The sequence below is a fragment of the Haemaphysalis longicornis genome, unplaced genomic scaffold (genome assembly GCF_048455015.1).
Source record: "Haemaphysalis longicornis isolate Haplotype H1 unplaced genomic scaffold, Haemaphysalis longicornis Haplotype H1 scaffold_1, whole genome shotgun sequence".
NCBI lineage: Eukaryota > Metazoa > Arthropoda > Arachnida > Ixodida > Ixodidae > Haemaphysalis > Haemaphysalis longicornis.
The window spans coordinates 150,845,273-150,870,393 of NW_027526203.1; the positions used below are offsets into that span (position 1 = coordinate 150,845,273).

Genomic DNA, 25,121 nt, shown 5'->3' on the forward strand with positions numbered 1-25,121 from the left:
ATGATCGTCGACGCAAGCCTCGTCAGCCCACTTAAACGGCTCAACAAAGCTCCTACAGGCTGCTCAATGCTGAGGCAACTGAGCTAGCAGGCCGCCGACAAAAGCCAGCCATGGCGCAATAAACTGCTTTCCCACATCGGACCCGCTATTCTCCTATTCTTCATGCATCCCGACGATCACGAAAACCATCTCGGGCACAGCACAGTTCCTGCAACTCCAAGAGAACGAGCATCCCTACCTTCAGTTAAGCACGCTTCCCACTGGCTTCTTATACCCGGCGGCAGCAGGTGTGTGCCGTCGATGGAGCAGGCAATGCCGTTAACACCGCTGGCTTCCAAACTATGAGTAACTCGGAGACTAAAAAGTTCTTATAATGCTGGCGAGAACATCTGCAACTATTAAACAACCCTCGACGTAATCAGACTCTCAATGGGCGGGCAGCAATTATGCCAATGGCTGTGTCTCGTCTCCACACCGGCATTCCAAATTATGAAGAGGCCCAAGAAGCGCATTTAACCAGCGATCACACGGTGCAGAGAGTACGAGTACCGCACCATCCCCCGCAACCCAGAGCCCATTCATCCACGTACGCAGCATTTCTCCAGCAACATCGTTTCAAGATGCACCCAGCCGCCATCGCGCAAAAACGAACATAAAAAGGCTCTAGCGTGGCGGCAGCTGCAGTAGCTTAGAACACGTCATACTTGCCACCATACGTCTGCCCAAAATGCCCACACTCTGACTGATGTCCTAGACTGTGCCACACAACTTTGGCTTCCCAGAACAAATCTGCGCGCCTCTTTATCCACCCGATACACCTCAGGCAGTTCGAGGCCACGCTGTGGAGCTCGGACAAGGAGTACCAGCGACAGTTGGTCACGCAGGGTAGATTCCACCGATGGGGCCCAGGACTAAAGCCCCCTCCTACTGCTGGGCGCAATTCTCCTTATAATTGTAAAGAAGAGTGAATATGTAGCCCTAGAGGAACATGGGTTTATCGCAGAATGCGGCCTGAATTTCTGCCTTTGCGCGAGTCACAAAAAACTTTAATGTCGACGTTCTTCCAGTATATTGACTACCGAGAAACCCAGAAGCGTAGCAACGTGTTGACAAGTGTTGATTTGTCTTATTAATCAAACCCTCATGTCAATGGTGTACGCAGTATTGAGGTGAAGACCTAATCATTTACGACAGGATGTGAAGCCTGCCTGGATCCTCCGAAACATTTTTTTTTTCTAAACGAACGTACTTACGTATGTCATATTTCCTAACACAGCGTAATCCGCATGATGTAACATATGGGACTGCTTAGTCGCTGCTTCAGACAGTGCATGTGGCTACCGTTACTATTAATGCAAAATAAATTCTCGAAATTGTAATGAAGTTGGTTAGCACATGTAATGATGTACTAGAATGCAAAGTCGTGCATTGATCGAAGTGAGTTTTTGCTTCTGTTTGAAGAGTTCAACAGGTACATTTCACCTCCATGTGATCACTTCTGACCTGGTGGTTGAAACGGAGGGAAAAATTTGATTTGGATATCTTTGTTTTTAGGAGCCGTAATATGACAAGACGTAATCATTTCCTTCTAAGCACCATGCGGGTTCTTTGGAAAGACATCTTTTGGACCATATCAGCAAATTTCGCCTACTATGGATGCCTTATTGTTCGGATACCGCTTCTTCAGTAAGTATAGTTTTGCCCATGGCAATATCATACAATACTTTCTCCAGTATGCTTACAAGTTTGCGCTTGTTCACTTCATTTACATAATATAAACACTTAGACATTTAAAAAGCGGGTGTGTTGTGGGTTGAGCCTCTTCGTAAGTCTGCTGAAGCTCGTGCGTTTCCAGACCTGTCCGCGCCCTGTCCCAGACCCACCAATAGAGGGTGCAGTGGTATCGCAAAGCGGGTTCCTCTCTCTCCCGCTAGGGGAGGAAGAAGGACATCCTGTGGCGAGCAAATAACAGAGTGCCCCTCGGTTCCGGTGGTAACTATAGCACCTTAAAAAATTGCAGGCACACGCTAAGGAGTGAAGGCGTTTATTCGTATCCTGGAAGGGTCCCTTTCAAAACACCCGCAAGTCCTCTTGGCCACAATGCACCTAACTGACAAATCACGGCGACCAAGCAGAAAATGTTGGGGAATGACGCGTGACAGACATATGATCTGGCTCGAAAATAGAGCCTCCGTGGGGACATTACGCAATGCAAAAATGACGTGCTATATGGTGTGGTATCACTGCGTAGATGCGAAAGTAAGATGTCGGAGAAAAAGAACCTTCGCTGAAACATTTCGTAGAGGGTAGCTTTTTCTTATTCTGCTGGGGAGATTATATATGCGGTGGGCGCGAGAAAAGATGGGTTGACTACGAAAACTACGGAGACTACTAAGCCCTTGTGTGTCGCCTCTAATTCACCTTAGTACACGCATCCCCGCGTGACCATATTTCGCTGTTGCATTGACGTAGGCGTCCTAAAAACGACTTTCGTCAACGCCGTGGTAGCCTGCTGAACGAGCAATGAGCAGGAGAGCTGCCTCGGTTGCGAACGACGAATAGCCAAAGCAAAAGTGCCTAGAAAAGAGTAGCAACGATATAGGAAGCAGCCCGCGGGCGTGCTTTCAGTATGACTACGGGCAGAGCGACGCTCTCGACAGCAGCCCAATGCGAACGTTCACCTCATCGAAGGGCGAGAATTTATACACCAAAGTTTCACTACGTTTGAGCGCTTTGCGAGCGGCACAAAAAAGCACAGACACACAAAACATTCTCCAAAGGTCCAGTGATTGGAGCCGGCGAAAGCTGTGCTGGAGAGAAGGGGGAAGGCGGAGCTCCACGGGCCGTTCGCAGCGGCAGGCCCGAACACGCCGAGATGAGAGCTTGATTCCGCCGGTTCCTGCAGCTGCCGCGCCGCTGTCCGTAACTCATCGGTGGCCGTGGTGCCGGCCAGCCAGTCTCTAGCTTGTGGAGACTCGTTGGCAGAGCTAAATGAGTTGGCTTCACCGCAACAAAGAGACCTGCACCACAGTGCAACAAACTTGCATCACACACGCAGAAGGTAGCGGTGATACGGCCATGTAAGTTGAGGCGGTTACACTAGTGCGATAAAACTTCATGTTTGAGACTAGTATTGCAGTAAGTGTAAGAAACATGTTTTAGACGTACCTCCGGGGGCTACCTTGGCATTATATGTGATCTACGGCCGGAAAAGGCTTTCTGGAGGTTGGCTGAGGTATCTGTGTCAATTTCTGCAGGACGTCCTGAACAACCATCCGCATCGCGTTTCAAGGGGATTGGGATATTTATCATGCAGTAGTTGCAAGCACAAACTGGATGTTGAACCACCAGTCAGCTCATAAATACCATTTCACAGCTGCTACCTTGTCCGGCATACTTTGATAGCGCAAAGTATGTGGAGGTGATCTACTGCTGGACCAGTTCATTCTGCGTTAAGTGCTGGCGCGACAGCTGGAACTTCTTCGAACAGAGGAATCTTGCTATATTCGTTTAACTCAGCAACGTTGCTAGGTTCACTGCACAATTTGTTGTGAGCACTAGCAGTTCGAAGTGGCCTCGGTCCTAAACCGTGCTAATCAAGTGTCTCCGGGAAGATGCCACCCTCGCCAAACGGGAATGTCGATGGCGGAAGGCAGATACGCGGGCCCGCCTGAAGCTGGAATTGGGTCGAGCGAAAACTAATGAGTGTAAAGGAGCAAACCTGACGGTATTCTCTCTGACATCAATACCACGGTGAAGAAAAAGGAAATAATACGTAATTTCTTGAAGCACTGCCCCTGCGTAGTCATGTACATTCTCTCCAGTCAGTGCACGCCCTGATCAGTCATTGTTTTCGGGTGCAGCGGCGTACAGACAAATTGTACTAATGTTTTCCACCAAAGCAGAAGAGCTTTGTTTGGGGCGCAAGTTTTGCAGTTAAGCAATAACACTGAAAGGCGGGCTAGTTGGTGACAGTTCATAGCTATAACTTTTGCGCACAAAAATCGAGGACTAAACGGAGACACGAAGACCAGCGCAGTCTTCGTGTCTTCTAAGCTGCGCTAGTCTTCGTGTCTCCGTTTAGTCCTCGTTTTTTGTGCGCAAAAGTTATAGCTATGAAGTGCAGTTAAGATCGCGCGCTCGTCGAGGTCTGTGTTCACAGAATTACATGAACGGAATTGCGTCACCGTCCTGGTCTAGTTACGAAAAGCCACTGTTATCCCGTGTCAAGCCGCCGACTCCCCAAAAATAACGCATTTAGGTAACGGTGTAATGGCAAAAGCCCGACAAAACATAACGGTTTGTGAAAGGGTGTAGATCACTAGTCGTCAGTGGCCAATTTTACAGCCAGCCTATCAGGTTGCAAAAACAAAGTGAACTCCCGTTACGAAGAACTCCTAGAGACCCTGATGATTTATTTGTTCGTCTAATCAGAAACTCCTCTTATCAGATGGCCTCCCAAAAAAGAATCGGCAACACGCCCAAATCCATGCAAATATCATGCTTGAAGAGGGTGAATAAAGTAGACATACATTAGAGGAAAAAGACAAAAAATTGCGCCCACCTCCCCGCGAGAGGAACCCTGTGTAGATGCGACGCGTCGTGGGGTTCACTTGGTGTTTCCGTTGGATTGATTCTGAAATCGCGTGAAACGTGTGGGGAACGAGTATGATTATTATGTTTTATGATTATTATTATGCTTTATTGGCCAATCTTGGTCAATCTCTCTAAGTGGTATGCTTGGGGCTTCGCTGTCGCAACGACCTTTACTGCATCATTGTTGCTGTAAGTGGGAGCTTCTTTTCTTTTATTGCAAGTGTTAATCATTGCCCCATCATGCGTTGTATCAGTAGCTTCTTGACGTAGTTTGAATGAGTCAAGGATATAAGGCGCGTTCGTAGCATTTGATCCTGTCTCGGTTTTGTGGCGCAGTGGGAAGAGCACCATGTACCTCGCGTTCCGCCCACAGGGTCGTGGGATCGAAACCGGGCGCCGCTAACTATTATTTTTTGTATAGTGTAGGGGGAGGGGTGTGGACGGACAACACCGTATCAAGGGACAAGGCGAGTGAATCAGATGCAGTCGCATCTAAAAATCATTTATTTGAGTGTGCAACTTGATAAGACTGTCTTCAAGTGCTCTTTCCTGTTTTTATCCAGTCCAAGCAGCGACGGTGACCGTACACCTGCTACCTCTAGCAACAACCTAGCAGAGACCGAAAGAGAACTCGCACTTTTTTGGCAGTGACACAGTGGGACTTGCGACGCGAACCGACGCGAACTCACATATGGTCCCTCTGAGAAACGGCGTTGGTCAGGAGGGCTGCTACATTCGCGAACACGAAGTCTCCGTCGTCTTTTTTTTTTTTAACTTCTGTTATCCTTCTAGTTTTGCGCCTCTCTCCTCCGGAGCCGGGAAGCCACAAAACTCACCCTCGCTTTTTTTCTTCTTTGCCGCTGGCTCCGCGGGTTTAAGGGTGGACAAGTGGTAGTTTTTGCGCGCGTGTTTTAAATGCAGAGCATTTCTTTAACTCACATGTAGCGTCCGCCGTCCGTCCGCAACAGCTCAGCGCGCAGGTGCACCCTCTCCCCGACTCCTCCTCTCCCGCATCACGCTACCCTCCTCGCTCTCAACAACAGGTCCGCACCCCTCCCCCTACACTATATAAGAAAATAATACTTACCGGCGCCTGGTTTTGATCCCACGACCCTGCAGGCGGAACGCAAGGTATATGGTGCTCTACCCACTGCGCCACAAAGCCGACACAGAATGAAAGGCTACGAACGCGCCTTATATCCTTGACTCATTCAAACTACGTCAAGAAGCTGCTGATACAACGCATTCACTACCTGTGGGCGTAACGCGAGGTACATGGTGCTCTTCCCACTGCGCCACAAAACCGACACAGAATCAAAGGCTACGAACGCGCCTTATATCCTTGATTCATTCAAACTACGTCAATAAGCTGCTGATACAACGCATTCACTACCACCAACTCCCCAAACACTAAACGTTAACGCAATACACCCACCCCCTATGCGACGCATTTACTCGAGTCCCCCTCGCGGGGAGATGGGCCTTTTTTTAAAGATGACGGTCTTTCTTGGGCTACTTAAACCCAGAAATTTTGGTCTGTCTGTCTGTCTGTCTGTCCGTCTGTCTGTCTGTCTGTAACCCGATTCAGCCACCCGGCCAAAGTAAAATTAATATTGCGCAATAGTCTTATATACTCACAGCCAAATGTAAACGCCTAAGCCCGGTTTATATGGTCATACTTGTCAACTTTGTTTAACAAGAACAAGACATTACGCAAATATAAGACAGGAAATTAGTACACAAGTGATATTTACAGTGTTCCTTTATTAAAAATAAATGGATGCTTAGTTTTTCGGTAACAAATGATATTCTACATCTACTACAGAAAACCGGGGCCCCCTGGCGGCATATGAAAAATCACGCGGCAACAGCAACGAAAAGTTCTACTAGCTAGGTTCCACGTTCTGCTTGGAACGCACGTGGAGCAGGGCCACGGGGTTCTATAAACCTTGTAGTCGGCCGCCTGCATTCATGCGCGTCTCCGCCGTACTGATGCGCTGGCATCGAGGAACCCGGCCTGTAGCAGTGGAACGCGGTAAATTCAAATCGCCTTGCGCAAACCTTCAGTGTGTTTACCTTGGGATGAGCGCGACGATACAGGAACAGCATGAGAGGTGAGCGGGAAAGCAAAGGGGGCATTTCCTTTGCAAAGGTCTGCAATGGCTATTGCCTTTTGACGGCATTTGCAACGAAAGGAGCAGATACGCGGCCAATTTTTTGTAGCGCCCTCCCTACCTTCGTGCACGAATTCGCTTTGCGCTGTGGTTTCCTTTTACTTTTCTTTCCCTCTGGTCTAGTGAATACCCCGCCACACCCCGCCAAGACTGCCATCTTGGCTGAATCGCAAGCAGTGGTGGTTACCCGAAAGTTGTTCGTCATAACCGAAGAGTACGTGCAAGGCTGCTCATCTTAAGTGGATTTTCTTTTTGCAGTGGGTCTATGGAAAACAAACAAGCTTCGCAATCTTGCCACTCGAGATGGTTTCCTTTGCGATCCGCCACACCGCTTTCGATTTTTTCGAGCTGCCTCCTATGCAATCCGGCACTGCTCGTTCCTAAAGCCGTGTACAAGGAGAGTTGACGACGATGGTCAGTTTTGTTGCTGGTCTGCATGCTCATTCGGCTGCGCTGTTCCGCTCCCTTCGTCAACCGGGTGCTGTCGTCAATGGCCACCTGTCGCTCTGCCGCGTACAAGCTCGCGCGGCGGAACGCCTCGTGCGATGCAACGGTTCATAATTAAGAATTTCGGAAGGTCGTTTTTCTGCTACAACAATCAAGACAGCTTTCTCGCTCAAAGGTGCATGTAATACTTTCGCAAAAATGAATTTCGAAGTAATGTGTGAGGGAATAAATAAATAATTCCAAGACTGGGAAAGCATGACGTTACCTATCAGCAGCTTTATGCGACGGATGTAAACGTAGTTGAATTTTGAACCGTAAAATAATTCAGGAAAGAGCCCCAGCTGCTTACCGGATAACACGTAGTTGTCAATATGAGTGCATGACATGGCACATATATGATATTCTTTGTTACGTCTACAAAAGAGGGGGCTAGAAGAGTTATAGTATGTGCGAGCTACGGTGGCGAAACACGTTACGTCTGACTCCGACTGGCGAGCTACCAACAAGATTACAGCAGCAGAGTCATTTCTCTTGTGGTGCAGTTGGATCAGTTTTGACTTTTTTGTGCATTTCAAGTAGGCTGACTTCCAATGCGAAGCACTTTTGGCTACAACCCCGGTTTCAATGTGCTACATATGTGGCCTTCCGCTCTCCTGTTACCAGACAACTGTAATACCCCATCATGACTACAGATAGTTCAAGACACACCCACCTGCCCACATACGTACGTACGGGCTTACACACACTGGTCTGTGCACGTGAACTGCTCGCATTCACAGAACACTCACTAGTTAACGCGGAGTACTCGCATTCGCAGTGCGCTACTCCCACTACAGGAAATGATCTTCCTTTGAATAAGGGTTGGAAGCTGGTATAGTTGGAAAGACATATTCATGGATGGAACCACGGCGAACTTCAACGAAGACAAAGGAAGTGTAACGCAGCTGTCCTTGTGTTCCACTTCCTTTGTCTTCGTTGAAGTCCGCCCTGGTTTCATCCACGAATTCTTTTGGAGATCCAGCGATCCTTATTTAATAATAACAGGGCCTTTACTTCCCACACCGAAGTGATGGGGGAGATCGGAAGAAAAAGCTGAAAAAACAGCTCCACCGATTTCCTGCTACCCCCCCCCCTCCCCGAGAAAAAAAAACAAAAAAATACAAGGAAGCTCGGCAAATAGGGCAGAAACATCGTGCGCTTACACTTTGCGCACATAAAATAAAAAATCGTTTAGGATTTCGATGCGATAATAGCGAGTGATTCCGCCAGCTAAAACAATGGTTCCGATTTCAAGGCACGCGTTAGATTAACTGTTCCTGTACTTATTATAAATTACATTTTTCTGCAACAAGACAATTATCACGGCGAATGACTTTTAATTGCTTTTTATTTCCACGCGGTCCGGTTCTCCAGGAAGCTACTACAAGCTAAAACGGCGTCGGAAGCTACATTTATGACCGCCTTAATAGCGGCGAGCTGCACTGGAGAATTCCTGCTCGGCTGCGCCGAAGGCATTTCCTCAAACCTGCTGTCCGTACGGATAAAAACTCTCTGCCAAGGGGCTGCCTGCCGAAAGGTAAGCGCCGTTTGCTAAGCCGCGTAAATGCATCGCTGCTTAAAATCTTTGTCCAATATCCAACTTCTGTTATACAATTTTCTGTGCGTGTGTGACACTTTGGTGTGCTTGAGAAGGCAGTGCGCACATAAGATTCACAGTACGCGCACAGATTTCTTGGAGTCCACCCTCCCAGCGCTTGCGGTATAAGTATTTCTTGAATTCATTCATTTATTTCTTGTTTCATACCCCATTATCCACAGTGGGGGGCGGCGTGAATAGCAACGCGGCTTGCGGCGTTGTTATGGTCTTAGCATAGCGGCATACATCCCTGCTTATAAAGCGTTGTTCAGTACACCACCGCGGGTGCTAGCTACTCCGTGAGTGAGTATTACTTTGATGTAATAGCAACAACTGTCGTGAATGCGCACGGAGACCTCAAGCTGCGTCCTGACGCCTTGCCTTGCAGTCTTAGCCCTCATTCACGCAGCCGTTTTTCACCCTGTCACGTCACCGTCACGTCACCGTCTTGCGTAATGGGTGACGGTTTCTCGGGCGATTTCTCGCCGAAAACGGTGCGACGGTGACTGGAAGCCGAGCTATACGTTTCTGTTCCGTCAACGCGACGGGGCCATAGCCCGTGGTAAACCAGCTAATCAAAAAACAAATTTTTATGGCTAAATTGGGCGAAAAGTGAACACACTTAAAAATCTAAGCCGTTTTCTTTACTTTTCAGATTAAGCACGCTCAATTCTAGGCTAAACTGATCACTAGGCAGACGACACTGTACTCTGGCGGAGAGCTCAGTACGAACGCTACTCCGTTTCCGTCTCCGTCGCGGTTTCCTGACGTGACGGTGCCGTGACGGAGAAGGTGACGGCTGTGTGAATGAGGGCTTACAATATTTACAAGAAACTTCGGCGTGGCGTATAATGAGACCAATTAGTACTTTTCGCAATGAGTAGCTGCTGACGACGTTTGACTGGAAAGATCGACGTTAGACCTAAGTTCCGAAGCTTAGGCTTAAAGTTCGCTAACCTTCAAGGTGAGCCTCACGTCACGTCAAGCAATGCATATTCATTCTTCGTCGAGCTGCGGTATCTTTTAGCGACGTTTCACCTCAAAGTGCAACTTTAGGCCTAACGTCGGGTCATCAGTTACTCGTGTAACACCCTTGCTATCTTTCGCATCGATTTGCACAAAAGATTTGCACAAAAGTCAAAATAGATGCGGCTTCACGAGCGACGTTTCGAGCCATTGACGCGACATCGGCCGAGGCAGTCAATAGTGCTTTCGAACTGAACGAACATACGCTCCGGTAGCTGCTGGGCAAAGAAAGCGCCTGAAGCCAAATAAAACAGGCTAAGTTAAGCGAGCTCAGAAGTGTAAAAAGTGGAGAATTGCCGGCCACGAATTACAACAGGATGAGACAAAAGTCCGCTGAGTGAAAGCAAGAAGAAAGGGCCACAACGACAGTAGGCGGAGCAAGCATGACCTCAAAACAAAGCATACCTATTGCAATTTTTGGAATAAAAACGTGCAAAGCACAGAGATTCCCATTGATATTTTGTTGGGAAATTTAGGGAAATACGGGCTTAATTCTTGAGTTCGCTTCTTCAAGATAAATAGATAAAAATAGACCGTGGTTATGCACAGTGATACACTGAATTTTGTTGAGAACTTTAGGGAAATACGGCCTTAATTCTTGAGTTCGCCTCTTCAAGATAAATAGATAAAAATAGACCGTGATTATGCACAGTGATACACTGAGTATTTCATGCGCTTGTCCTCAGGTTGGATGGTAGTTTGCACTTATCGTAATACATCCGGGATTTCTACACATTGGCTCACTGAGCTAGTTTCCGTATTTTTCAATGAAACAACTCAACTGATCGTATTTTATCGCTTCATAGTTATTCGTATATTTCATAGCAGAATTTCCGTAAGTTCTTTTGAAGATATCGGATGCTGTTTCTGGAGTGCGGTAGTTGTAGACTAGACTGTGTGCACAAACACTGTGTTCTAATTCGTTTGCCACAAAAGTAAATTTTGGAGTGTATGCGTACTTCGTGCTTCAATGTCGCAGATGCTGCGGATGAGCCCTTCTGCACTGGCCAGATATCCAGCCGGGTATTTGGTCTCGATAATTGCCGTCGATTGTACACTCCTCTCCGTCGCGTCGGCGTACAGTCCCAGAACAGGAGTCGGCATACTTTGCTCGCCATTCGTGTTCTACGCCCTGTATCTTCAAGTCGGCAGCCTTCCCGTCGCATGCTGCGTTGTGTGGCAACTCTTCGCCTTCTTGCTGCTCCTTCCCGCCGTCAAGATGCAACGGACGTTTTGGGTAAGAATAGCGTGCACTCTTTGTTCCTTGTCTAGCGTTTTCAACAGTGTTATCCAGCACTCGAGCAACACAACTCTCGCTTGAAAGCCACGTTGGCAACGCATTGTGTCGTCTGTGCTAATCTCTGTGTGACATCTTTTGGACAAAACTTTTCATTAGAGCGCTCAATTTTTCTCTAGGGGAACAAAAACAAAGAAATTTTTTGGTGCACCGAGTTGCACTTATCAGAAAAAAAAATTATGGAAAGCAAATTTTTAGACGACGCAGACATTACCGTAGTTCGAAATATTTTTGGATGAACTGAACAATATTTGAGGTCAGTAATTTTCATCTTTTTCGATGTCTAACACCGATTGACCAGGTTCAAAGCAAACTAAGACAGCTGAGAAATTTCAAAATAATTTTCTCACAACCACGAGAAATTGTGCTGCCTCAGGATCAAGGCGGATTACCGGACCCGATTGCTATAAACGTATGTCAACATAATATATGGGCGCTCTAATAATATTTACGCAATATTGGCGTACTTGATACCCGTTTCCGAAGTATGCGCTGTTCGATCAATGCCATCTGGAGATGTTTATTCGTAGCATGGGGGCGGCGGATTTCTGAAAGCTGTCGCAACATTGTGATCTCTATGCCCATATCCATGCTCACAAATGCAGGCGTTGTTCGTAGTTTTAAAAATAGCCGAACCGAACCAAGAATATCTGCAGTAACGCACCGTAGTCCTTTAGAGCCCTTCCTATAAAACACAATAAATCAGAGGTCGGAAACCTGCAGCCGGCAGGCCGTATGCACCCGCGCGGCTGTAATATGCGGCCCCCAGCACGTCATCGGAACCCACACCCCTCCCCCTGTCCCCTCCAACCTGAAGGGATACAAGAACAGAGAATTGATCGCTCCCATTTGGCTTTGTACCCCATGTTCACACTTACACAGATTATTGTCAATTGTTGTAAAATATTATTGTCAATTGAGAGAACTTATTCTCTTTGCTTGCAAAACCCCTCCCCCCTCTCCTCCCCGATTTGCCGTCCGGCGCTCTGCTACGTCGTCTTCATGCAACTCGGCCCCCGCCTCAAAAGGTTGCCGACCCCTGCATTAGATAAATGAATTCCCGCCGCATTCCTCTTACGCTCGATGACACTGATGTTCAGTACTGGGTAGAAACATTCCCTATTGTAGTTTAAGAAATTACCTATTTTTAGAATTTTTTCCCGCAGGTTTTGAAACAATTTCCTGCAAATTCTCCTGCGTTCTCTTTCTACAGCTGCCAAATATTTACCTGAATTTCTGTTCGGTTTTAGGCGTTATCCAGCGTCACCTATGTCTACTTTACGTATTCTTCCGGACAAGGACTCTGTTTAGAGAACCAAAGTTTCAGCATGAACTAAATTCTGCTTCAGCACGTAGACTACGGCGCGCCCGAAATACCTTTTGTATACTGCGTAAGAATACTTGCGAACAGACTTTAGCCCTTCAGACGCTGGCGTTTCCCGCTTTACTAGCTCTTTCTCGTGTAATATTATTTCCTCTATGCTCCCTCTTGTTTTACGAACTGCATTGGAAGCGGTCTTGGGTGCGGAAGGGTTGCTGGAATACTTGCCGGAAGAGCTGTTTGTTCTCTTTTCGAAGACTCCCTTCGCCTAATGCTTTGTCTTGTGCGCAACGGCAGAGTCGGCCAGGGGGCTTAATATCATATAATTTTTTGCCTTATAGTTCCGGGAAGACAAGCAGCCGTTTTCGTAACTATAATCCCTCCGTAGATGGTGATGTATTGACAGCAGACAATAATTCTCTAAGGGTTACAACTTCCGTGTGAATTAAGTAAATACTACAGGTAAAGGAAACTCGGCGTAATGGTAGAGGCGTCTTGGCGGGTAATCGATTACTTTCGTTAACACAAGAGTTGCAGCCGCTTGCTATAATTATACCCTATCCGTAGATGTCATGCTTCATTGTGTAAGCCACAATGTGGAAAAGCCAGCTTCTGGAAATACATTTTTCCAGGGGCAATATAAGCCTACTTATATCAAAATATGAAGACCTTAGGACCTTTGTTATGATTTTTTCTGCAATGGGAAACATTGTTCGCGCTACGCAGAAACCTGCTCCAGGGAGAGTGTGGCACGATATCAGCAGGGCCTGTCGTCAGGGCCAGCCCTAGAACAGTTCTGCTGTTAATAAATGAATTGGGTGGGTAATTTTGCCGACACAAACGCAACACCAAACTCCCAGTTTCTCGCCAATTATATAGCCTTTGCTGGCGACGTGTAAGCCACAGGAGGTATGGCGATAGTAGAAAAATCATATTCCCTATATTAACTCCTGAATTTACACGGAAAAAATATTTAATGTGCTTATATGGTACCCGTGCTGCCGTAATTCGAGGTATTTTATTTGGCCATGGGAAGTCGTGAAGTGTCACGTAACCATTTCCTCGACTCGCGTAATAATTAGGTCTTCTGTTCACATTCTTCAAGTGACTCACCAAATGCCTAGCTGCATGACAATAATTACATCATGGCTAGCAATTTATTACGTGTACAATGGATGGACTTCCCATGACTGAAGGTTTTATCATGAGAAATACTTGAAAAAAACTATTCATTTTTTTGAATAGTTTTGAATTTTTTTGAAAACCCCCAGTCAATGCGCCCTTGGCAGCTGTTAACCACAGACGGGCGCCCGTGACCCGGTGCTCATTGTACCAGCATGACAAAGCCGTTCCCGTTGGGAATTTTGCTTCGTTGGGGGTTAGGGGTAGTTCAGTTGTCATGCAGCTTTGAACTGCAGAGGTTTCTTCAATCATTTTCCGAACTCCCGTAGAGGCCACCTCATACCCAAATGACGAATAGAGTTTCAAGAAACCTGCCGACGTCTGAGTGACCATCGGACGTCTTGGATTATTAAATGATCTGCATTTAATAAATCAAGGAATCCTGGCAGGTCATTCTCATTGTACACTGTGCACCGATGGGTCAACGGCGGGACTGTGTATGGCGCAATGCAAAAAATGTCTTCAGGCGGTATTACGGCGACATTTGGCATATGTAATGAGGAGTTCATTATCACTGTGCCTACGTCTTCTATAGCGTTATGCCTTGTGAGTAAGCACTGTCAGGTTCTGTGCAATAATACGCAGAAGAAACTCCGAACACGAGACGCCACATTTGTACTCCCGAAAATAACTTCAACGCATAAACACAAAGATACAATAAAGTAACAATGGGTAATGAACTACGGTAATGTGGCAGAGGAAACGGTAAAGAGGCAAAGTAGGGCTAATATAGGACAGAGTACATATTTGCTGCTGCAACGGGTTGTCCTACCTCACGTCTCAGAGGTACAGTCGTGATGTTGCGGCGTTTAAATGTCCAGGTAACGTGTCGTGGGCGCAGAGGTTGAGCGCGCTCTGAGCTCCCGTAGCACAGTAGCTAACGCACCGATGTCCGGCGACCCGAATTCCTTGCGGAGGTGAAGGTCTGGAGGTTGCAATTGTGGAGGACCTCTTGGTGCATAGCACGGTTCCGGAGGCCCGGCCGAGGTGCATCCTGGTCACACTTCACCCTTCTGTCTCGCTCTTCTTTTTTCCACGGGATTACCCCTGCTGCCGGCCGCTGCGGCTGGCAGCTTTCGATTGGCCGCTGACCGGCGCGAGCTCGTGCTATGGTTTCGACTGCTCAGCGCGTAGCCCGGGGAACGACCTTGGCGCCACGTTATTTGCGTGTTCTTCTGTTTCTTCGTATTTTTTCACTTCTCTTGTTCTGTGGTCCTTTTTGTGATGCGATTCCTTCGCGTGACAACGCGGTATTAAGACGAAGCCATCAAAAACCCACTTGTAAGGAAAACATTCCACTTCCTGTTGCAATGTATTGTTTTAGGTCAGTGGTTCTCAGCCATGGATGTGTCGGGGACCCCTTGTGGACTGGTGGAAGTGATTGGGGACCCCTTGCAGCGGAGGGGAGAGAGGGGGGGGGGGGGGGTACGTACGTAAATTAACACAACTGGAGCGTGAAACAGGTGCCTTTTATTGCTACCAAAAACATCAAACAAACGTGCCACATCACTTCATTTTGAACAGTTCATCAATACGTGGCACAGTCGCGCTTAAACAGAGTTGCATATCTCCAAATGAGTCACGGCCGGACTAAACTCCAAAAAAAGTAAAAAAAAAAAAGCGGGTGAGGATTTTGCGGATCCTAGAAATGGCTTCGCGGACCCCCAGGGTCCACGGACCCCCATTTGAGAACCACTGTTTTAGGTAATAACTTTGCTGCTAGTGCCGGTACGCCAGGTATGAAGTAAATGGTGATTTACTTAAATCTCATTTACATTGAAATTAAATCCTACATTGAAAAAGTTGCTCGTAACATGGAATATATTAGTCTTGCTGCCTAAGTTATTCCTAAGACACCATAGCAGATACACCGTACTTGAACTCTTATTTTGCTCACTGCGGCTCACAAAATATCAAATCAGAATACCTTCTCGATGCGAGTGCCTCCAGGACTTCTTCGAGGAGTACGAAGCGTTTGTATTGGTTGTTTTCCAGTAAAGCTGTCACTTTCTAAGTGGCTAATACGTGCCTCCACAGCAGGCAAAGTTACATCACGAATACTTCTCTGAAATCAGGAAAACTACTCTTTACACTTCAAACGTCGGCTGTTGCTCGACAGCTGGTGCATCTCAAGACTGTACTTGTGCAACCAGCCCGCGAGCGTAGCCTTTGCTGTTGTACGCGAGTGACTCATTTTCTGCCTGGTTGACAGATAAGCAGTGAGAACCGCTTTCAAGGCTAATCCGTGCTGCCGCCTTAGTAACAGAGAGAAACCTGCACCGTTATGGACTTTATTGTGCTCCCCTGTTTAATTGAATGGGTGGGGGATAGTCGCACGTTGGACGGAGAATGTCTGATATGCACTAGCAATCGTATTTCCCTGCTTACCCTATCAGTTCGCGAACAAGGTGACCAGTACGAGCTCAACTGTAGCGTTTCACACCGGGCCTAAAATAGGTTTTAAAAAAAATAAAGTAGTACTGTTTTTAACAGCAGAGCTGTTCCATGTATGGCCCTGACGACACTCTCTGCTGGTACGGTGTCACCCTTTTTCTATAGCAAATTTCACCACCGTGACCAACCGGTTCCAAGTGTAACAGAAAGAATTCATCAGAAAAAAGACGTCCGAGGGCTTCATATTTTGATATAAGACGGCTTGTATTAACCATAGAAGAATGTCTTCCCAGCAATACCCTTGTGTTCAGAAATTAAGCCGACTTGAAGGGATTTTGGTGTAAGCTTCATTTTTGTAAGCTGCCTTGTCCACATTGTGTGTTGCACAGCGAAGCAGGGCCATCTATTGAAAGAGTATGGTTCCAGAAATGGCTCTAACTCTTGTTATATCGAAAGTAGCCCGAAACAAATTATGTACTTGACAATTATCCACCAACACGACTCTAGAATTATGACCAGTTTCGTTTACTTGTCACCCATAGTATACAGTGACGTTGTAAACGTTACAGAATTAATGACTGCTGTCAATGCATGGCCATTAATGGATAAAGTATTGTTACAGAAAACGGTTGTAGATGTTGTTTTACCAGAAATATCCGGAAACAAATTGTACGACAACTAGCCGCTATGACGACTAACATTACGCACCACAGCCTTCCTAGTCACCCTGCAGGGGAAGAGGAAGGGAAGGGGAAGGGCACAGAATTTTTTATCAAGCTCTAGATAGGGGCTCAACTCCGAAAGCGTTTTTTTTTTGTGTGAGAACCTTTTTCTTATATCGTGACCGCATCGCATGCTCCAGATTGTCCGAATAAAACCACAGTTGGTACATGACACTACGCAGGGTCATTATCAAATTACTATTTTTTGCGTACATGTATGCTTCGAAGTGTATTAGTGTCCCCATCTCAAGAATCATCGACAATCCCCCAGTCATGACCACCGCCCATATTGGGCAAAATATTCGTTCCGTCCAAATCCAGCTCAATACACCTTGATCCAACCTTACTATTCATTACTGAAAATACTAATCAATCGCTAATTCCCGCAAATTTGCCCTAATACACCCAATGCATAATCGTCCTTATTTGATCTTACTCAACCTTCATCTCACACTACTATTGGTTACCTTAAATCAATAATCATTAACTTTTGTAATCCTTACTCCTTTATCATACGCGGCTAGCATGCTTTCGTTCGCTTCTGGTCTTATTTTAGTCATGTTAGTTTCTGTATCATTCGTGTCGACGCGGAGGTCATTCAATGTCACCTTTGAATAAGCCATAAAGCCTTCACCTCGATAACCATTTGTTCGTACGCCAAAGACAGCAATTTACAGTTAGTGAGCATATGATTCCTTAAAGTAGCCATGAAGACAAAACACAAGTTTGCTTCATTCAAAAGACAGCCTCGTTAGAATAATACTGACACCAGTTTTAACGTAAACTTCGTTCAAATAAGCTATATAATTAGGAAAAAAGAGAATGACCATGCGACCCACTCGCTCATTTCCCGCAACAGAACCTATGATGTCATACCAGCCTGCTCTGCGATGGGAGGAGGCCGGAAAAAGCAAATGCAAATTAGGCTGACCTTATAAGCTTGCAGAACGAGCTATTTGTGGTTAAATTTAGGGCACATTCTTTTTAAAGCAATAAGAATGGTGGGACAAACAGTGGAAGTTACGAAAGCACATGTAAACATAGAAGTACTGATGCGTACTGCTATTGGTGCTGTGCGCACTATGCTTGGTTTAGCTGCACAACATTGCGGGGCTTTGGGGTTGTCTAAGACGACACTGGCGGATTGACGTAAGCAACGGTGTCTTACTCGACCATATTTGTCGAGTGCGCACCAGGATTATTTTCTCCCAGAACAAAAACAAGCCAGGTCTAAATACGGTCAAAAACAAACAAAAGGCAGAAAACGGCTTGCCACGGTATGGTGGCGCCATCTAGGTTCGGTAACGTAAACACATGTGCGAACGCCGCCGTAGGGTACCTTGATGTCAGCGCAGCCGTATAGGACGGAGACACCGTTTGAACGGTCTCGTGCCGCCGCAATTGGGTCAACGTGCTCAACGCGTTGTTCTTTTCGTTTCCCACGAGACCCGCAGCAATGCGAAACAGATAAAATCATTTAAACTTCGCCAGTAAACCGCGTTGCGGCGATACTTTTAGCGCGGTTTTGATACAATGACTTGCTTCGGCGGTGAGTGAGTGACCCAAAATGGCGGCGCCAGCATATACGTGTCTCCACCTTGTCGCTAATCAAGGCACACTAGGCTGCAGAGCGGTCGGTTCCTGTGATGTCATTGCAGACCACGAAAACACACGATTTAGCGGGAAAATCAAAATTTTAATTTAAATTGACTAATTTCTCAGTGAACAAAGCATCGTTTTCATCCGGACAAGCGCTGGGGGCACTATAAAACATGAAATCTTTCGAATAAAACAAACTTGTATTTTGTCTTCATGGCTCCTTTAAGAAAAATTGAGTTTTGGTTGTAAGTGTATGTATCACAAAGCATTAAAACAAGCATTTCAACAATTCCAGGGAGTGCATGACGGTGAAATTGTTTCACAGGCGAAACGTGAAAGCGTATTTTACGGAGTACGAAATCTGGCGTTCCTCACATGATATCATCATACACACGATCGAACCGAAGAAGCGAATAGCGCGTTAGCACCTCCGAATATTGCGTTAGAATATTGGAATATCCAGTTAACTGGATATTGAAGCCGGATATGTCAATTATTCGTTGTTGAAAATTCGGATATCTGGATAACAGGCTTTCAAGGCCGGAGTCGTTGCGAGCCGGTTTAACCAGATAACCGGCTTGACGGATATTTGCAAGCACTAGAACATGCCAGAATAGGGGCGCCAGGGCGCCTCTAACGACACACTTTGAAGGTTGGGGCAACATGGTGCACTCCATCATTTCATGGTATGATAAGATACACTGGGCAAACGAGGCAGTGCATCCATGACCACTTGCATGAGCATCACAACACTTTAAAACCCGTCCCCTTTGTCAGGCGATTGCTCGGGCAGGGGTTGTGATCCGCTGTTTTTTCGCAGACCTCGTTTGCTCTTACACAAAAAAATTTACCGGTTATCGTTATGGTTAACCGGATAATTATCGTTAGAAATCGTTATAAATACTAACAAAATCGTTTTTTCATAAAAAAAAACAAATTCCAATAACAGCGATCGTTGCCCGTGCGTGTCTTCACTTGAGTGTAAGTTGCCTAACTTAACGACACTTGACCTCGAACATTCTGTAGCATACGTCACATACCTCTTAAGGGCACACACATTGTTTTCATATTTTGGGCTGCTTAATAAATATTTCAGTTGCTATCCACCGCTGATGCCGTTGCCTTATTCTCTTTGTTCCGACAGTTTGCGCTGTCAAACCATTATGAGCTTATACCAAATGGCGCAGTTATTGACTTGCAAGCAATAATGCCGCTTTGAAGATGCACCACTTCGCTTTGCGAGAGAGAAAAACAAAACAAGGAGTGCCTATGTCACGATGGTAGCAAAGAAAAAATAAGGTAAATGCTTTACTGACACAAGTAAAGGCACAAAGTTTCATGGGGAGCGCACAGTCATACCCTGGAGCTTTGCAACACAAAACAGGTGTGAATTTTCTTTGAAACTCCGACCACGGGGAAGCATTAATTTTGTCTGAAAACATCAAGGCGCCAGCACAAGAGAAAACTAAAGCACTGCGCCAGAAATTGTTCTGCGACATCAGAAGTCGCCAGGAAAACTGCACGTCTACCCAGTAATTAAACCGCAGTTCCTCAAAGCGGAACGATGCGGTGTTAAGGATTCAGACTCTAGTTTCAAAAGAGAAAAAAAAGAAGCAGACTTGTCTTTTCTTGTTTCCAAGAAGGGACTTCATCTTTCGGCCTCGCAAGGAATAGCCAGTAACATTAGCTTTGGTGCGACCTGCTGCCGCGCACGGCGCGCGAAAAAGATCACCAGAAGCGGGCGAGGTTTTGATCGCAACTTACTGTCACACTTAAGAGGTAAAAAGCGTGCACAACGAACTATCAAGGTCTCTACTAGGAGCTCCTTTCACAAGCATGTTTAATTGCAAAGGGGAAGACACGCCTGTAAGCGCTCTCAATCACTTCCATGAATGGACAGCTGCAATGTTCAAGAGCGCAATTGTGTGTTTCGATGTTCTATACTGTGTCGTGGGGCTAGACATCAATGCAGGGTTTGTGTTTCTCAAAAGCATGTCCGCAACCACACAGCTGCCACACAACACACATTTCCTGCCAAGAAGACAGCCTAGCTGTAAACCACAACTCCTCTACGGGTTCTAAAGGAATTAGCTTCTCCACTGAGCAGCCGTTCTGCATCGCTCTTGTATAGCACCCGCCCAACTTAAATCCTGCATGCCTCCCGTCCTGCATAGCTCGCCTTCGGTATGGATCCCACTTTGTATAAGTGTCATTCCACACAAATCCTTTTTGCACATTGTAATCCGGTAATACTCCCTTCTTTCTTAACATAAAAGGCAGGTAAATAAACAGGACGCACGTTTTTCTAACACCCTTCTCTGTCATCACCGTTAATACAGAATGAAGAAAGAATTTGTCATTGCCACACTTTTCTTGGCTCGCCATTGCTTTCGCAATTTGTAGGAAATATGTGCCAGGTACCAGGTGAATGTGGAAGAAAAACCTTTTTAACAACCTTTTTCTCTTAATTCTTTACACTGTTGCTGCCAAAAAAATTGGGAGTTGAGAGTTCGAAAACTAACACTTTGATTCTTTTTTCTTCAGGCACGTGTCCTGAGGTGCCGCGATGCACGCCTCAAAAAGATGACCGATATGCTGTCATCCGTGCGGCTGGTAAAATGTTATGCCTGGGAAGAAGCATATGCAAACTTTGTTAGCCAGCGGAGGCACAAAGAGGTGAAAGAGCAGTTTCAGGCTAACCTGGTCGACGGATTCATCGACACTCTGCTGGCCTCGTCGAGCTCAGTGGTAAGCAGCAAGTATAAGGCTGGCGTTACTCCTCCGTGGTAGACGGCGGTTTTCGCGGGGCTTCACGCTGACGCGTAAAACACAGTCATACACCGTAGTTTCCTCAACATCCTACATTGAGTCACACAGTGAAAGCAAGTGCTTTCTTTATACAAAAGTGACAGGCCCGACAAGCGATTGTATGAAATTACTCGCCTTCCTTAAAAATAAAAAGAAACTGTTCCTCCAAACAAAACTTTCGGACCAGCTGTTACCATGCCAGCGTGTATATAATACAAGCCACTGATTCCTTTGCCCTGTAAGCAAGGTGTTCTTTTAAGGGTTTAAACCATCACATCACGCGAAGAATGTCACATATTTTATTTGTCATTGATTGGGTCAGACAAGAACTCATCGGCATGACCTCAGAAGAAATAAGCACATCTACGGCCTCCTCGGCGAACATGGTTTAAAAGCCTAGGCTAAATGGTGACCACGAAGACGGCTAGAGCCGTGACAGTGTAGCACATTTCTTTAGGATATGTTGTGGCTGCACAAACATTTCGTCGTTGGTTGCGTGTTTGCAATTCTCTGATATCTTTCAGATGACCATTATACTCTTTGGAACACTGGTAATATTTTATCCTGAGATACGAATGACGGCATCGCTGTCGTTTCCTTGTTTGTACGGTCTCTCACTGCTTGACCTCTGCAACTGCAACATCGTCTCTGTGCTCAGGACCAGCGTTCTGGTGAGAACAAAAAGAGCAGCTCTCTGGCCCGAATTCTTCTTGTGCCGTGCAAAGAAAATCACCCTTAGAGGCAGTGGAAACGTTCTTTGTTTGAGGCACGCTCACGCTGCATTGAGTGTGTACAGGTCCCAACACATGTGTGAAAATTCTGAAAACAGGCATTAAATTTTTTGGCTGAGAGCCTAAATAACCATGAAAACTCAGCAGTGCTGACGTGGTGAATTCATGGCAGCAGTTAAGAAAGAAAGATGGGCTAGTTGATGTTTGCTGAACCTCGACATGGTAACAGAGCAAAACCGAAAACAAAGGACGTAAAATACTTCTAGCATTTGTGCTGTCTGCTCTTTCTTGTTCTTTACCTTCCTTTTTGCTTTCTTGCCATACAGAAATGGCAGCAGCACTTCTTGTGTTTGTAATGTGAACTTTAGCACTTATGTGTCTTTTCTAAACGAGTGCCGCACTATTAAAGCCGTTCAAAGACAGCCTTGTCCACCTCCCTGCTTTACAGGTACCTCACTTTTTTAAGTTTTCTCTTCAAAACGTTATCATTAACAGAGATCGCTTCAGTCTTTCTTGTATCTCTTTCTTGAGGAGGTGGAAACGATGGGCGTTAAAATAAAGACAATCAAATAGGAGACCGTGTTTAGAAACTTGCAGGGTATTGTCGAAATCCATCAATACTACTTTCGATCGAGTCAGAGGGCACAACAGTAAATATTATCGCGGGTCCAATTTCCGGCATACCACGCAAGGCTGGGTCCATTCGTTAATAAACATCATCATCACCACCCCCGCCACGCCTTTCGACGACAAAATGATGGCGGCCACAATTCATTCCGGGGCTGCGCAGTGAAATGACGATATCGGCGGCCGCGCACTTTCTTTTCCCGCAACAGATACCGCAAGCATAACCTAGGACATGCGCTTTCACGTTGCCTGGCCACCGTAGGAACCGACGTTTCCCCTCCTGTTTTGTTCTTACTCCGTGAGGTGGGGTAGGAGCAGGTTTCCAGACCCGCCGGCGGCATCGCAAAAACCGGTTCTCAGAGCCACCGGTATGGGGCGCAGTGGCTGGAGAATGGAGATTAGAGGGAATGTACCGCCGCTAAAGTTCAGTTGCGGATTCCTTGGCTCCAACCATAGAATTTGCGCGGTTACGGCACTGCCATTCTCGGGCGACCGCCAGCTGGCGTGCGAGCCGAGACGAGGGAACAACAGCTCCGCCGTTTCAGCTGGTTTCCCACTGGGTGGAACTGAATTTAGTTTTTTTCCCCGTACACGAATTTGGTACGTGCGAGTATAAGTATTCTATGCACAGCCTCAGTAGCTGTATACTTAATAAAGGCGAAATGCAGAAACACGTGTGAGCACGGTATTTCAATACGCCCCAAAAACGACAAGCTTGTGTAAGTCCGTAGACAGCGATCACTGCGCACCTTTTGGTGAGGTGAGGAAATATTCTGCAGGTGAAACCTCAGTGCGATCTGTCTAAAACAAATGATTAATAAAGAACATCACACTTTTGCTGCTGTCGCACTCCCTTTAGATAACATAACACATGACACGTATAACATGTATATTGTTCTCTACATATTTGCCGCTCTCAGGCTGCATTTGGCTTCAGGCGTATCGTGGAAACATGCGTGGAAGAAGAAAGAAATGTGGTTGGTCGTACGTCATTTCCCGACACCCAAAGGATAAGTAAGTACTAAAACTAGATTAGAGGCTTTCATGTTGCACTTCCCTCAAATCAGTAGGATTAATACAAATAATTCAAAATTTCCGATGGGGTAATATGGTTCTGTAGCTTGTTCATTTTAGTATTTTGTGCTATAATTTGCTTATACGCATCTTCAATTTTTGAATGTTTACGACCTTGCCTGTGGTGGTGTTGCGTGTCACGGGTCATTATGGCTGAAAGCTCGATTACGTAGAAATTTAGAGAATTAAAAGGACGTTCAAATTCTCTATAAAATCTTCAGCGTGTACAAGACAAGTGTGGGAAAATTAAGCGGAATTCTAACATTTCTGTTGCACTTTGATGGTGAAACTTGTATACGATCGTTCAGGCGTGATATTTCCGTCCAGTGCTTGTAGTGGGAAGCACAAAGCAATAAACACCGTGGTCGCCGTGGGAGTAATTTGTGCACTGCGCTCATCAACGGGCTAGTGTAAAGTATTCATATTCGTCGTGTCGTGTCGATGCCAGGAGTCATATATTTCATTACACGCAGATGCACGCAGCATAAAATTGTAACTTACCTACTTAAATGACTTTACTTGGAGTTACACTCACAGGACAAGAAAAGAATTTTATTGCGGAAGAGAACATTTTGGTACCATGTTTTCTCTGCTTTTCTCTCCATGAAAATCTACAGCCTTTTCGCTCTGCTCACCTTGTAAACGTGCAACGCTTAAAGAAAACTTTTATTTGGTTTTTAACAGGAACAAAAGTTCACAACCAGAGTACTTCGTTGATGCATGCCCTCGCAGGAGATTACCCAAGAAGATAAATTTGTACCAAACGCACCTTTTGTAATAGCATTTCAAGACAAAATACAATCTTTTTCATTTTTAGCGTGAGGGAACAACCCCGTAAATACACAACACCATTCAGCACAATCGCGCATTTTCGCCAGAAAATGTACGGAGGCATTCCCCCAACGCGCACATCTTCTACCGAACACGTGAGCTGTCCTGCCCCTGTCCCCGCTGATATGTCTCGAGCAGCCCAACCCGTCTCTGCACGGCATGCACTTCCTGCAGCGGTTGCGGTGGCTATGAACACAGACGGTAGCGGTGCCGCTCCTTCCGTTCCCTCTCCGCTAGCCCCGAGAACAGCTTAGGGCACGGAGGCCATAGACACGGGAGGACCCGCAGCGGCTCCCACCCTCGCCGCCTGTGGCTCGCGTGGCGCTCCTCCCTCCCTTCGCCTTTGAGGGCTGGCATAGAAAGCACCTTGACGGGTGCACGGTCAGGGAGCCCGACTGGTCGGAAACTCCTAGGACATCCTACGACGACATGGACGCCGCACTGTACCTGCCTGCATCGCAGTGCAGGGACGGGGTGTGCGACGTCAAAGTATACAAAGAAAGAAAAACATATTCAAGAACACCTGCCCCAAACGATACCCAATAAACACACACACTCCAATCACTATTAACAGTAAATAATTGGAAGAGAAAACATGATCCAATAGAATTTTTGAGACACTCCTAAAAATTTAGATAATGTATATAAAATACCTC

At 46.2% G+C, this 25,121-nt stretch overlaps 1 protein-coding gene across 1 annotated transcript in view; it reads left to right on the forward strand.

The window, feature by feature from the left end:
* The window catches only part of LOC144166604 (ATP-binding cassette sub-family C member 4-like), a 216,827-nt gene that overhangs the window by 90,104 nt on the left and 101,602 nt on the right, over positions 1-25,121 (forward strand). The window contains exons 8-13 of the mRNA XM_077696121.1: positions 1,555-1,686; positions 8,631-8,793; positions 10,859-11,116; positions 20,939-21,142; positions 21,727-21,873; positions 23,481-23,574. Coding sequence (XP_077552247.1) covers positions 1,555-1,686; positions 8,631-8,793; positions 10,859-11,116; positions 20,939-21,142; positions 21,727-21,873; positions 23,481-23,574 — 998 coding nt within the window. The remainder of the gene's footprint in view (positions 1-1,554; positions 1,687-8,630; positions 8,794-10,858; positions 11,117-20,938; positions 21,143-21,726; positions 21,874-23,480; positions 23,575-25,121) is intronic.